The sequence below is a fragment of the Trachypithecus francoisi genome, unplaced genomic scaffold (genome assembly GCF_009764315.1).
Source record: "Trachypithecus francoisi isolate TF-2019V2 unplaced genomic scaffold, Tfra_2.0 Lachesis_group20, whole genome shotgun sequence".
Lineage (NCBI taxonomy): Eukaryota > Metazoa > Chordata > Mammalia > Primates > Cercopithecidae > Trachypithecus > Trachypithecus francoisi.
Genome location: NW_022681466.1, coordinates 50,922,813 through 50,938,108, shown reverse-complemented (window position 1 = coordinate 50,938,108; position 15,296 = coordinate 50,922,813). Strand labels below are relative to the sequence as shown.

General features: G+C 47.3%; 2 protein-coding genes and 1 non-coding gene across 3 annotated transcripts in view; all 3 read left to right on the top strand.

Moving 5' to 3' along the window:
* Positions 1–6,052, top strand: part of SPECC1 (sperm antigen with calponin homology and coiled-coil domains 1) — a 171,009-nt gene extending 164,957 nt beyond the window's left edge. The window contains 1 exon segment of the mRNA XM_033184294.1: positions 5,274–6,052. Coding sequence (XP_033040185.1) covers positions 5,274–5,363 — 90 coding nt within the window. The 3' untranslated portion in view covers positions 5,364–6,052.
* A 6,421-nt stretch (positions 6,053–12,473) lies between these two features.
* LOC117067574 (putative coiled-coil domain-containing protein 144 N-terminal-like) lies at positions 12,474–12,856 on the top strand. Its single transcript, XM_033184295.1, is given in 2 exon segments — positions 12,474–12,591; positions 12,594–12,856. Coding segments are annotated over 2 exon segments (342 nt in total). The 5' UTR covers positions 12,474–12,488; the 3' UTR covers positions 12,833–12,856.
* Positions 12,857–14,831: 1,975 nt separating this feature from the next.
* On the top strand, positions 14,832–14,939 carry LOC117068042. The gene has a single exon (XR_004430919.1). It is a non-coding gene; the product is annotated as a U6 spliceosomal RNA (small nuclear RNA).
* The last annotated feature ends 357 nt before the right edge of the window (positions 14,940–15,296 follow it).

Below are 15,296 nucleotides of genomic sequence, written 5' to 3'. Positions count from 1 at the left end.
AGGGAATGAGGTCATTTTGTTGTCCTAGTTGTCAGAGCCAGGGGTTTGGTCTGTGTGGATGGTCTGTGAAGAGCTGCTGACACACATGATAATTAATCTCAAAGGCACTTAGGAGTGTTTGTGAGCACTTTCCCAGCTTATTCCACCAACAAAATAGAAATTTCCTACATTCTTAAATTTGCTTTTCAATACTTGGATGTGGATTGAAAAATCCAGTATATTACACATGACACTTTAAAACTACACCCAGTCAGAAGTGACAGCAGTAATCCCCAAATCTTCAATCAAGTTCTGTTGTTAGATTATGCCAGGAAAATTATATGTTTATATTCAAGTAAATATAAGTTTCTGGGGTATAACATATTAGGATGAGATCTTTGTTTTTATGATTTCAGCTTTTATTTTAGATTCAAGGAGTACATGTACAGGTTTGTTACATGGGTACACTGGATGATGCTGAGGTTTGGGGTGTGATTGATCCTGTCACCCAGGTAGTGCACATAGTAGCCAATAGTTTTTCAGCCCTTGCCTGCCTCCCTCCCTTCTTCCTCTTGTAGTCCCCAGTGTCTACTGTCCCCATCTTTATGTCCACGACTACCCAATGTTGAGCTCCCACTTGTAAGTGAGAATATGTCTTATTTGGTTTTCTGTTTGTGCATTAGTTTGCTGAGGATAATGGCCTCTAGCTGAATCCATGCTGCCGCAAAAGACATGATTTTGTTCTTTTTATGGCTGCATAATATTCCATGGTATATGTACCATGTTTTCTTTATCCAGTCTACTGTTTTTTTGTTTTGTTTTGTTTTGTTTTTGAGATGGAATTTTGCTCTTTTTGCCCAAGCTAGAGTGCAATGGTGCAGTCTTGGCTCACTGCAACCTCCATCTCCCAGGTTCAAGCAATTCTCTTGCCTCAGCCTCCTGAGTAACTGGGATTATAGGCACGCACCACCACACCCAGCTAATTTTTTTTTTTTTTTAGTAGAAACGGGGTTTCACTATGTTGGCCAGGCTGGTCTCGAACTCCTGACCTCAGGTGATCCACCTGCCTCAGCCTCCCAAAGAGCTGGGATTACAGGTTGTGAGCCACCACGCCTGGCCCTTTATCCAGTCTACTGTTGATGGACACCTAGATTGATTTCATGTCTTTGCTGTTGTGACTAGCACTGCGATGAACATAAGTGTGCATGTGTTTTTGGTAGAATGATTTCTTTTCTTTTGAATATATACCCAGTAATGGGATTGCTGGGTCAAATGGTAGTTCTGAGTTCTTTGAGAAATCTCCAAATTGCCTTCCACAGTAACTGAACTAATTTACATTTCCACAAAGAGTGTATTCCCTTTTCTCCACAGCCTTGTCAGCATCTGTTACTTTTTGACTTTTTATCAATAGCCATTCTGACTGGTGTGAGATGATGAGATCTTTAAAAGCGAAGCTCTATAGTGTTCCCCAGATGCTAGAAAGTGTTCTTCCTCAGCCACCATGTAAGGAGAGCATCTTAGTCAGCCCAGTTGCAGGTGTGAGCAACTCCCCAGAAAAGGAATTAGGTGAGGAAGGATATGTGACATCACTGTCATAAAAACAGCCAAAACATGTGTCCCCAGGGCTGCTGTGTCTTTACCAGGCCATGTAGTTCATGAGGGCTGTTGCTCAGTGCGTGCCAGCATGCCCACCAGGACAGCCGCTGCAGGACTGGGTGCTGGCATGCCCCCGTGGAGGGAGGTCACCACACAGCAATTCCTGAGGCATGACTGGGCCTACTCTGCAAGCGTAAACATGATGAGATGTGCTTAAATAGCTAATTTGTGCTTTATTGTGTGAAAAGCATTTTTTTTTCATATTTACTGTATGTATTTACTGTTTACCATTCTGGGCATTTTTCATGTATGGACTTGTTGGACCCTCACGGAGGTCCTGCGAGGTGGATGCACTCTACAGGAGGAAACTGAAACACATGGCTTTTGAGCAGGAAAGGCAAGAGGCAAGGCCAGGCAGGCAGCTCCAGAGCCCATGCCCTCAACCACCCTGACAGCTTTGTCCGCCTTCTGGACATATCTTGTTAGTTTTAGACCTTAGTGGATTTTTTTTCTTTTCTTTCTTTTTTTGGTAGTATTGTAAATGGTATTGTTTTTCTTATTACAAAATCCATTTGTTCAATCGGTATATAGGACAGCAATTGACTTTTGTATACTAACTTTGTATCCTGAGACTTAGCTAAACCTGCGTCTAAATGCTTTGGGATTTTCTAAACAATCACGTCATCTGCAAATAAAGGCAGTTTTATATCTCCCTTTCCAATCTGCATGCCATTTGTTTCTTTTTCATGCCGTTTTGCACTTGCTAGAACTTCCAGGACGGTTTTTTTGTTGTTTTTGTTTTTGATTTTGAGATGGAGGCTTGCTCTGTCACCCAGGCTGGAGTGCAATGGCGTGGTCTCGGCTCACTGCAACCTCTGCCTCCCGGATTCAAGTGATTCTCCTGCCTCAGCCTCCTGAGTAAGTGGGATTGCAGGCACCTGCCACCATGCCTGGCTAAGTTTTTTGTATTTTTAGTATAGATGGAGTTTCAACATGTTTGCCAGGCCCGTCTTGAACTCCTGACCTCAGGTGATCCACCCGCCTCGGCCTTCCAAAGTGCTGGGATTACTGTCCAGTACAGTTTTAAATAGGACAGATGAGAAAGGGCATCCTTGCCTTGTTCCTGATTTTATGGGGGGAGTGTTCAAGTCTTTCACCATTCAGTATGATGTCAGCTGTTGGTTTTTAAACATATCCTTTATTAGGTGAAAGAGATTCCCTTCTGTTCCTAGTTTGTTGAGAGTTACCACGTATAAAAACTGTCTTGGTTGTGGAATTTTGTGTGATGCTTTTTCTTCATCTGTTGATTTGATCATCTGGTTTTTCTCATTCAGTTAGTTAATGTGATGAATTACATCAGTCTACGAATGTTGAACCAGCCTTGTGTTCCTGGGTGAACCTCACTTGATCATGATGTATTATAATTTATAGGTTAATAGATTGTATACTCATGAGAAATTGGCATGTAGATTTCCTGTAATGTTTGTGTCTAGTTTTGGTTATCAGGATAATGTTGGGATCATAGAATGAGTTGGGAGCTCTTCTCTCCTCTTCCATTTTTTGAAGAGATTGTATAGAATTGGTATTACTTCTTCCTTAAATATTCAATAGAATTCACAAGTGAAATCATCTGGGTCTGGTATCTTTGGAGGGTCTTAACTACTAATTCAAACAAATGTCATGCACTTTAAGATTGTTACTAATGCAGCATACTCTGTCTTCTGAAATGTACAAAATATCTTCACAAATTCTCAAATATGATGTTAACAATGTACTAAATATTTTTCGTTCAGTTATGAAGTTCAAGCGTGTGAAATAGTCTACTCAAAACTGTCAATATTGGCTGGGTGCGGTGGCTCAAGCCTGTAATCCCAGCACTTTGGGAGGCCGAGACGGGCGGATCACGAGGTCAGATCAAGACCATCCTGGCTAACACGGTGAAACCCCGTCTCTACTAAAAAAAAATACAAAAATACTAGCCGGGCGAGGTGGTGGGCGCCTGTAGTCCCAGCTACTCGGGAGGCAGAAGAATGGCGTAAACCCGGGAGGCGGAGCTTGCAGTGAGCTGAGATCCGGCCACTGCAGTCCAGCCTGGGCGACAGAGCAAGACTCAGTCTCAAAAAAAAAAAAAGAAAATATTAAAACTGTCAATATTGACTGGATTTCTGAGTCCTCTCTGAGATTAAAGACACACCCTTCCCATCATACAGAGGAAAGTGTACAGTGTGCCATCTCTCTTGTGTTTGTAGGCATCCCTTCTTTTTCCAGAGCTCATCTGTCTCCCAAATTGCATGCCCAATTCTTCACTTCCTTTCTGTAAGTCATGTTAGCAACCCGCCTTGATAAGGATTTTAGCTTGCCAGGCCTCAGTCTCTCTCCAGTCATGACTACAGCAGTGTAGGTAGAAGGAGACATTCTATCCTTGTATTCTGTGGAAGTTTGTTTTTCTTTTAAAATTGTCCTAGGTGTACCTGCATGGAATGTTCTACCAACTCCTCTTCCACTCCTTTCCCATGATTAATGATATGCTGATAATTTTTTAGCATCACCAGGGAGCAGAATAGGTGAAGTCTGTTCAGATGTTGAATTGGGACGAATGGCTCATTAACAGCCTCAGCCAGCTCTGTCAACACCCAGGAACGGATGTGCTAAGTTCAGCCTTACTTCCATGGCATCTCTGCTTCTGGCTTTACGTCAGGGTCCTTTCTTACTATTCTCTTGTAACCACACAGGAATCCTAATTCAATCCCAAAGTTCATTATTAAATATGTCCAGTGGCACAAATTTCAGAAAAGTTTGACTGAGCGCCTGACAAGATGCCCACCTTCTTGCCCTTCCCTTTCTGGCCTGGACATTATGCATGCTCATTACAAGCTTACTTGCGAAATGAACAAAAATAGTAAAAACCAGCAACTTAGCAAAAGTAAAAATAAAAATAAGCCAAAAAATCACCAAACTATGTGAAATAACAACAACAACAACAAAAAAAAACATGTTAAATGGTAACACTTAATGCTGGTAAAATAAATGGTTGCATTTGAAATTGGTTTAAGGCTTTTGTGATAATCCCACTCTTAGGAAGTTATCTTGAGGGACTAGTTCGACAGAAGAAAACAATACTGCACAAAGATCCTGATCGCAAAGTCTGTGGTGCTGACGAGGTGAGCATACACAGCACGCCATGTCCCTTGTTGGACAGCAGTTTCCCTGGTCAGTGTGCATCCACTAGAATAGCAGCCCACACAATGGCACAGCAGCACAGGGACCCGGGTGTGAAATGCTCAGCCCACGTAATAGCACAGCCCACATAATTGCACGTGCGCTGTGCTGAGAGCCTGGGGTATTAGAGGTGGCTTCAAATGTAATTTAGAAACTTGGAAGTCATTTTAATAGTGAAATTATGGGTGAGTTTTGCTTTTTAAAACTTGTTAAAATGCTGTCATATGCTTAAAAGATGAAAGTGGTGGAGGTCATGTTTTCCATTTTTGGAAAGAGACAGTATCTCCTGAATAAATGAGAGGAAAAGGCCTTTAACCCATCGTTTTCAGCACCACCTGTGCTGGTCTTCACATTCTGTCTATGTAAGTGGAGGGTTTCCAGGCAGCGTAAGCCCTAACTGAACTGGATTGAAGTCCTTGAGGGGAAGAGGTCTGTGATGTTCTGACTTGTGATTTATCCCCCATTCCCTTCCCCTGCAGGAACTCAGTGAGATGCTGTACACAGACCGGCCCGACTGGCAGAGCGTGATGCAGTACGTGGCCCAAATCTACAAGTACTTTGAGACGTAACCATGGAGGGCCAGGAGCAGCCACCACTGCCACCTGCTGCAGCTTGTCCTGGAAGCACCTGATCACTGTCCACTGACCCTGCTCTACCTACCACCCAGCTGCCTAGACTTCAGAGGCAGGCTCAATCCAAGTGGACCAACACCCAAGTAAGAAAGAGTGGGTCCCACTGTGTACCTGTCTCAAATGCAAACGCAGCTGGACTGTAAACTGGGGACTCTTTGATCTCCCATAGGATGCATCTAAAGAGCCCAGCCTCCCTCCTTCCAGACCAAGACCCCACACCCCGGCTTGTTTTGCTGATTACATTGGGTGACTGAACACATCATCTGCAGAATTTCAGACAAAGAGCATCTCCAAATCAGTCTTTTGGTTGCTGTTGTTAAAAATATCCTGGCTTTGCCTTTATGAAACCTTTGCCCTTGGCTGGGTGTGGTAGCTCGTGGCTGTAATCCCAGCACTTTAGGAAGCCAAGGCAGCAGGATCATTTGAGCCCAGGAGTCCAAGGCTGCAGTGAGCTGTGAGCATACCCCTGCACTCCAGCCTGTGTGAAAGAGCCAGACCCTGTCCCAAAAAAACAATAAACAAAACCCAAAACTTGGCCCTTGTGAACCCTCCCTTCCCCCCCCAAAAAAAAGAAAACAACAAAACACAAAAAATAAACGTTTGTTCCCGGGCAATCTGGAAACGTGCGCACTCAGCCCTTTGGGGAAAGATGGGAGTTCTAGGTAACAATATTAACACCTAGAACTTGATTCACTTTTAGCTCTCACAGTCCCTTATTTGATTCATTGTAGCAAAAGGAAAGCCTGTGAGAATGCAAGGGAACCCCTGGCTGCTTTACTGGAGCCCCTGGGAGGCGCCCCACACCTCTGCCACCGCAGTCTGTGTGCTCCCGAGCAGCCGGTGGCTTTCACACTAGAGAAACTGCAGTCCTCATCCCCGCACCTTTGTCCTCCCGTTCGTTCACACTCCCAATCACACCCACACAGGCTTGTCCCCACAGAACTTGACAGGAGGTCACATGTGTGTGAATGGCCTGTGTCTGCTGTGCAGGATGGAGCAGGCTGAGGGTGTGTGCCTCTGGGGATTCTGGGCTGACAGCAAATCTGGGCAGTATTTCAGCTCTGGACTGATTTGGCCTTTAGTGCTTCCCCAGGCCTCTTACATCGACATGGGAAAAAGAAGCCCTTACGGGTGGGCGGTGAAGGCCCATTTATACTTAACAAAGAAGAATGCAATTGCCCTGGCACCCTACTGGTCACCTCAAGTGGCAACAGAGCCCCCCCCAGAGCCGCTCCATTCCCTCAGAAGTGCTTGGTCCGGCCCGGGTGCCCATCTGGTGGCTCTGTGGCATTCTTCTGGGCAGATCTGTGTGCACTACACAGTGAGTGAGGGCGTGGCTCACACAGGTGGTTGAGGGAAATAGGTAATGCCCATCCCTTGCTGTTTTAAGTGCCAAATAGCCCATTAGTGCCCCTCCAACAAAGGATCATCCTTCCAGTGTGTCACCGAGAATGACAGTGACTGCCATTACTACTCAAAGTACATTCTGATTGCTGATCTGAGCCACTGGTTCAGAGCCAGGTTCTAGAGGCTGCAGGTCTAGCCCCTGACCATTCCTGGAGAGGTAGGAGCTCAGTCCCCTCCTCCAAGCCAGACCTTTGCAGAGGTGGCAGCTGGGCTGCAGAGGTCAGCGGATCTCTGAGTCTCAAGCCACCTTGAGACTAACAGGACCCCAGCCCTGCTAGTGGATCCCAGCCGCGGCTCTGCATCAGAACCTCCAGCGGACCCTTTTGAAAACACTCTTGGCTGCCCTAGTTGGTTGACTTCAGAATGTCTGGAATGGGACCAGAGATGCAGTCTACATGTTTTGAAAGTTCTTAGGCGACTGAAGCACAGCTGCATGGAGCACCACTGAGGGGGGTGGACACCTTTCCCTGGCAGCCACAAGGCAGGCAGCCTGGAGCTCCTGAGCAGCTGTTTGGTGATGGTCATTACATCACCCATGCCTTTGTATTTAAATGAAACTTGACACAGTCACAACCAATTCAACCTGAAAGTATTACTTCTGCTGCTTCAGGCACTTGTCTGAAGCATTTTTTATTAACCCTGTACTTGTACTTTACCCACCATTAAAGTGGGGGAAAGTAATATCCCAAGTAGTTGAGTTGAGCTGCTGGTTGTTAGATTTAAGCTGGAATTACTCCAGGGTTGTATGTGGGGAAGCAGTTGCTGTCTTGGGATACCCGGAGTGGGAGTGGGTGTTTCTGTTTTTTATTTTTGGTTCTGTTTTTTATTTTTATTTTTACTTACTGATTTTGAGACGGAGTTTCATTCTTATTGCCCACACTGAAGGGCAATAGCACCGTCTCAGCTCACTGCAACCTCTGCCTCCCGTGTTTAAGCGATTCTCCTGCCTCAGCTTCCCGTGTAGCTGGGATTACAGGTGCCCACGGCCACACCCAGCTAATTTTTTTGTATTTTTAGTAGAGAGGGGGTTTCACCATGTTGGCCCAGCTGGTCTCAAACTCCTGACCTCGGGTTATCCACCTGCCTCGGCCTCCCAAAGTGCTGGGATTATGGGCATGAGCCACCAAACCCGGCTGTTTTTTTGTTTGTTTGTTTTTGTTTGATAGAGTCTTGCTGTGTCGCCCAGGCTGGAGTGCCAGTGGCGCAATTTCAGCTCACTCGGGTGAGCCACCACATCCGGCCTGTGATTGGCTCCATTTTGAGTGATTACGTGTGAACCATCCAGAAGCAGCTCTGAGCAATGGTGTGGTTTCCCTCCTGCTCCGCTGGGGCCATACCAGCCCCTCTCCAATGGGAGCCCAAGTTGCCAATGACTATGGCCAAACTCCCCCATTTTTGTCTGTATCCTGCTCTCTTTAGGTTAAAAAGAAGGACAGAAACATGAAAGGCCATGTGCAATTTATTTTTACAACTCAAGGAGTTTCCCCGACCACCATTTTTTTTTGCCAGTGGGTGTGCATGTAGAAGAGGAATGCCATGTCCTGTCCATAGAAATACACATGGTGGTGAGGCATTGTGGCTCATGCCTGTAATCCCAGCACTTTGGGAGGTTGAGGTGGGAGGATTGCTTGAGCCCAGGAGTACGAGACCAGCCTGAGCAACATGGCAAGACCTCTGACTCTACAAAAAAAAATGTTTTTTTTCTTTTTTTTTTTTTTTTGAGAGAGCATCTCACTCTGTCACCCAGGCTAGAGTGGTGTGATCTTGGCTCATTACAACCTCTGCCTCCCAGGTTCAAGTGATTCTCCTGCCTCGGCCTCCTGAGTAGCTGGGATTACAGCCATGTGCCACCATGCCTGGCATATTTTTGTATTTTTAGTAGAAACAGTTTCACCATGTTGACCAGGCTGGTCTCGAACTCCTGACCTCAAGTGATATGCCTGCCTCAACCTCCCAAAGGGCTGGGACTACAGGGGTGAGCCACCGCACCTGGCCCAAAATTATTTTTTAAAATTAGCTGGGTACAATGACAGGCACCTGTAGTCTCAGCTGCTTGGGAGGCTGAGGTGGGAGCAGCACTTGAGCCCAGGAGTTTGAGGCTGCAGTAAGCTGTGTTTGTGCCACTACACTCTGGCCTGGGCAAAAGAGTGAGGCCCTGTCACACACACACACAGAAAAAGAAAACAAATACAGTTGGTGTTTCAGGGAAGGGCAGGTTCTGCTGGGGTCCTGGAACTGTGACTGATGGCCTCAGGAGTCCAGGAATAGGCCTTCTAGCACAGCAGCTAGTAGGGCTCCCCCAAGCCATCCGCTGGCGTGTGGAGGCGCAGGACCTGGGGGAGGCAGTCCCCACCCCAGCTAGGCCAAGGGGTAGGGTTTTTAGGTCTGTTTTTAACAGAGCTCAGAGCACCAGGTGAAGGTGGAAAGTTGGTAAACTGGGAAAACAAGGTCAGCATCTTACATTTTCTGTTCTCAGCAGAGCGTGCCATTCCCAGTTTCTGTCCTGAGGCTTTCAGAGGCCTGTACACCAGCCACATTTCTTTGCATCTTCCCTCAGCCAGTACGGTCATTTAAAATTCTTTGGTGGTTCTGAAGATCCTTTTTTTAATGTATAGTTTTCACATGACAGACAGCTGCAAAATGCAAGCCCCAGTAGAGTAGGGGAGTTTTTCAAGGCGAGAAGTCGCTGTCCTCTGCATGGAACATGAATTGAATTTTCCTTGTCTGATGGTAGCCCCCGACCCCCGCCCTGTGGGGGTAACATTCTCAGGAGCTTCTCTTGTCCTAGCCCCTTTCATTTCAAAAACAGTATGTCTTTTGTTTTCCTTTTTCATTCCGTTATTGTTTTACAGCTTTTGTAGAGACCATCCCAAGTAGATGCTGTTGGGAGTTAGATAAAAACACATCCCCAGGGCACAAGCCATCCAGCGGTGAGGAATCTCTGCCATGCTCTCTTCCCTACTGTCCAGAAATGTTACAGAGACTCCCTTAGCCTCCCCCTCCTCTTCCCCACTGAGGGGCGGCTTGTGGAGACGGGGGACTCGGGCCCATAGATGCAGACCACCTGCCAAATCTAGCAATAGCTCTCACCCTTCCAAAGCTCGAGTGCCATTTTGAGATGACCTATCAATGACATGCAGTAAGGGATATAACCTCACAGCCTTTTTAGAAGCATTTTGAATATCTACGGTTGCCTCAATTCACTGGGCATTTCACTCCTCTGAACCAGGTTAGAATTTTGCTAATCTGTAGCATCCTGAGTAGCACACTAATTTTAACTACATTAGTTGAATGTAATTGATACATCTGTGGCCTCGTCGTGTCTGTAAAGACCACACTAGATTGTACTCAGCAGTGTTAGAATGTGACATGCTAATTAGATGTATTTATTCACAGGAAAGTGTATGATAAATGACTAATATTTCTAATAAATATATTTTGTTTCTGATTTTTTTCTCAGTGACATTTATCATTAATATTTTTTGAAAGTGACACGCTTACACTGAGTGTTTTCAAACCAGCATCTTCATGCATATATTCCTTGTTGGGTCACAATCTCCACGGCAGCTGCTCTTGTGGGTGGTGCTGGAATTTTCGGCAGAGGACTGGGCTCCTGCTGGCTCCTCCGCTTCCCGTGTACAGCTTTCTTGCTGAGGCCACAGGCTCATACGAAGATCACCCTTCAAGGCCTACCCAGGACACTGCTGAGCTGTGCAGATGTGCACACAATATGTGCAATGTCATACGTGTGAGTAAATGCCAACCGAGACCCCAGAAACCACTCGCAGGGGGAATTATGCCAAGATTGAGGAGGCAAGGTGAAGAACTTTTTTTTTTTTTTTTTTGAGATGGAGTCTAGCCCTGTCGCCAGGCTGGAGTGCAGTGCCACAATCTCGGCTCACTGAAACCTCCGCCTCTCAGATTCAAGCGATTCTTTTGCCTCAGCCTCCCAAGTAGCTGGGACTACAGGCACATGCCACCACACCCAACTAATCTTTGTATTTTTAGTAGAGAACGGGGGTCACCGTGTTGGCCAGGATGGTCTGGATCTCTTGACCTGATGATCTGCCCGTCTCGGCCTCCCAGAGTGCTGGGATTACAGGCCGGAGCCACCAAGCACAACCGAAGATACTTTTTTAAACGATTGCTTCCTTACCCCTCCCTAGTTCATGTTTTCTTGTACATAGTTACATTTCTTCCTTGCTATACTACAAATCCCTAATTTTCGTTGGTCAGAGAGATGGATTTGAGACTGAGCTCCCATCTCCTCGGCTGCCACACCTGATTAAAGCCTTCTTCCTTGGCAATCCTCATCTCAGTGATTGGCTTTTTGTGGGTGAGCAGCTTAGGATCTAGGCTGAAGCCCTGAGGCTTCAGTGACAAAATCTGTTTTTTATAATGCTATCTGTCTTAACTGTCCTCAAGAATTAGTATTTGAGTGCTCTCTAGATTCTCCTTTGTCACTTTTTCTTTTTTTTTTTTTCTTTTCTTCTTCTTTTTTTTTTTTTTTTTGAGACAGTCTTGCCCTGTAGCCCAGGCTGGAGTTCGGTGGCGCAATCTCGGCTCACTGCAACCTCCGCCTCCCAGGTTCAAGCGATTCTCCTGTCTCAGCCTCCCGAGTAGCTAGGACTACAGGCGCGCACCACCACGCCCAGCAAATTTTTGTATTTTTAGTAGAGACAGGGTTTCACCATGTTGGCCAGGCTGGCCTCGAACTCCTGACCTGAAGGGATCCGCCCGCCTTGGCCTCCCGAAGTGCTGGGATTACAGGTGTGAGCCACCGCGCCCGGCTGTCACTTTTCTTAAATTTCACTGGTGCTCGTGGGCTGCACAGTCAGGACCGACTAGAGGCTAGCAACTCCGGTGGCACCTGGCCTTCCCCGACCCGCTGCACTGCCCCTGGGCAGATGTGCGCGGCGGCTGCGGCACAGGGTGGCAGCGGCTGCTCGGCCCCATCCTAAGACAGTGGAATGCCCAGAGCTGGTCCCTGGCTCCAGGCGCAGGCCTAGTAGAAGCTAGGCGAGCAGCGGCGTCGGCCTGCCCTTCCCGCTGGACTGACAGCCCGCTCTGACCCAGCCATCCGACTCCGCTTGCGTCCTGGCAGCGCGGGTCCCGGGGCAACTTCGCTGCGGTAGCCGAGCCCTGGGCGGCCAAGCGATGGCGGCACAGGGGGCGTGAACTGGCCCGCACCCCTCAACCGAGCAAACCTCGAAGCAGGTGCCCCGGCGGCACTGTGAGGCGTCACTCGTGACAGGCAGGCTGGGCGCTGCCATCCCGAACCCTCCCAGGGACGATCCGCCAGCCCAGGCCGGCGCCGGAGCTGCAGCGCCACCTGTAGGCCAAGGAGTTTTTTCTGGGAGGCTGGAACTGCAGGTGCAGTGACGTCACCGACGCGCAGGCGCACTGGTGTGTAACGGACTGGCTTGGCCTTACCTGCATGGCTTGGCCTTACCCACGAGGCTTGGCGGTGGTCGCTTGGCTTGGCGGTGGTCGCTTGGCTTGGCGGTGGTCGCTTGGCTTGGCGGTGGTCGCTTGGCGTGCCGTGGCAGTGATCACTTGGCTTGGCATTTCTGGCTTGGCGGTGCTCCTGTCATAGATTGGAAACCGCGGGCTTTCCTCCTGGGAGGTTGTGGCCGAGGTAGCAGCTCGCTACTGATGGCCTGCTGGGGTGGAGAAAAGCGGGGAGGGACTAAGGGGTCTCTGAAGCCGGCAGTCTCCTCCATGAGGAAGACCTCTCGCGTCGGGAGCCAGGAGGACCAGTTGTCCTTAAGCTGCCTGGGGACCGGTGGTCCTCAGACTCCTTCGGCTGGTTAAGCGACAGCGCAGGCAGCGACAGCGAGCACGATGAGGGCGCCTTAGACCAGCCCCAGCACGACGTCCGCCTGGAAGATCTCTGTGAGCTCCACGGAGCTGCCCAGTCCGGCGACGTCCCTGGGGTGGAGCGCGTCCTGGCTCCTGGAGACACTGGCGTGGACAAGAGGGATAGGAAGAAGAGGTAATGGCCAGGCGAAGGAGGCGGGCGCGCCATCCTGTTGGGGACACAGGCTTTGTGGTGCGCGCAGGCCCCATGGCACCCGGGATGGGGGAACCTCGGAGGGGTCAGGTGCCTAGGCCTCTTAGTGAGACGGAGCAAATATAAATGATTATTACTATTGCAAAAGTGTTGCTCTACTTTACAGGAGTTTTCTTAGAAAATATTGCACTTCCCCGAGGCGGAGCTTGCAGTGAGCTGAGATCGCGCCACTGCACTCCAACCTGGGCAACAGAGCGAGACTCCGTCTCAAAATAATAAATAAATAAATAAATATTGCACTTCCCGGCCGGGCACGGTGGCTCACGCCTGTAATCCCAGCACTTTGGGAGGCTGAGGCTGGTGGATCACGAGGTCAGCAGATGGAGACCATCCTGGCTAACAACAGTGAAACCCTGTCTCTACTAAAAATACAAAGAATAAAAATTAGCCGGGCGTGGTGGCATGCGTCTGTAGTCCCAGCTACACGGGAGGCTGAGACAGAAGAATCGCGTGAACCCGGGAGGCGGAGCTTGCAGTGAGCCAAGATCGTGCTACTGCACACCAGCCTGGGTGACAGAGCCAGACTCCAAACAAAACAAAGCAAAACAAAACAAAAAACAAAAAAATTGCCCTTCCCAAATGTGTTTATCCATTTTCTCAATTTATTGAGAATTTATTGAAACATAAGCTGAACACCTATTATATAGCAGACATATTCTACTTTCGCTCAGGTTCCTTCCATCCTTAAAAACTTCATGTTGGCTGGGCACAGTGGCTCATGCCTGTAATCCCATCACTTTGGGAGACCGAGGCAAGCAGATCACTAGGTCACAAGTTCAATACCAGCCTGATCAACATGGTGAAACCCCGTCTCTACTAAAGATACAAAAATTAACCAGGCATAGTGGCATGCGTCTGTAATCCCAGCTACTTGGGAGGCTGAGGCAGAAGAATCGCTTGAACCCAGGAGGCGGAGGTTGCAGTGAGCCAACATCACGCCACTGTACCCCAGCCTGGGTGATAGAGTAAGATATCGTCTCAAAATAATAATAATAATGATGTTGGCCGGGCGTGGTGGCTCACGCCTGTAATCCCAGCACTTTGGGAGGTGAAGGCAGGCGGATCATGAGGTCAAGCGATGGAGACCATCCTGGCCAATATGGTGAAACCCCATCTCTATTAAAAACACAAAAATTAGCTGGGTGTGGTGGTGTGTGCCTGTAGTCCCAGCTATTCCGGAGGCTGAGGCAGGGGAATCGCTTGAACCCGGGAGGCAGAGGTTGCAGTGAGCTAAGATCCCAGCACTGCACTCCAGCCTGCGTAAACTGAGAGATTTAAAATTGGAGTGTGATGACTTAATCTCAGTGGAAACTTTTGCTCCCTCCTTTCAAAGAAAAGCATTTCTGAAGGTAGAAAATAGTGAAAGGTAACCTTTAACTGCCTTTTGAAAATGTATAACAGTCTTATACACTAATATTAATAATTGGAAATGCCTGATTTACATGCATTCTATAAATCTTAAGTATTGAATAAAATGAGCCATACCTATTCTTTTGAATCCTGAGTTTCCTTTGGCTTAAAGTATTTTTGAAAAAGTAAGAATTATTTTGTTTTAAAAATTTTAAAACAAATGCTTTTATGAGGTCAGCAGATGAAGTTATGCTTTTAATCTCAGCCTAGACTTAGCCGAGACCTTCATGTTAAGTTATCCTTTATGCCCTTGGGGTTCAGTTCAAATAATGTTGCAGAAAGAGATGAGTTTCCTTTTGTCATTGCTACCAGATCTGTATGCCGAGGCCCCTTTATATCCAGTATGATACCTTTTCTTAGATCATGGAAGGTCTCATATTATCCTTTCCCAGAGTTGTGGCAGGAAGCCATCACCAGAATTCTGAGTCTCAAGTATGTTAGTTGGATTTAACAGAGCTAACTAAGCCTCATCCATGACTCATGAGTATCCATGTATAAAAAGAGAGCTTTGTACGTGCTTCAGCAGCAAACTATTATACTAAAATTGGAATAAAATGCAGAGAAAATTAGCATGACCCCTGCGTAAGGATGATGCACAGATTTGCGAAGTGGTTCATATTTTGTGCAGTCAGTGGAAGTTCATTTGACTATTTGCTGACTGCTCCAAAGAAACAGTGTGAGTCAAAGCAAACTGGGTGTCACCTAATATTAAATTTGTGATTTTTCACTACAAAAATATGCAGTAAGGTGATCCGTGGAGTGAGAATGGAGATGAGCAACATGTGGGATATTGTGTGCAAATATATTGTTAGTATGTATCTCAGAAATGAGAGAATGTCAACTTGCATCTCTTTCATGGAACTGAAAACAAAAAATAAAAGTAGAATGTTATTTTCCATGTCAGTTGGAGACGAAGATGGGGATTGAGCATTGTTCTAACAAAGATCTACCGATTCAAAGTTTGAGTCTAAGTTTTCCCC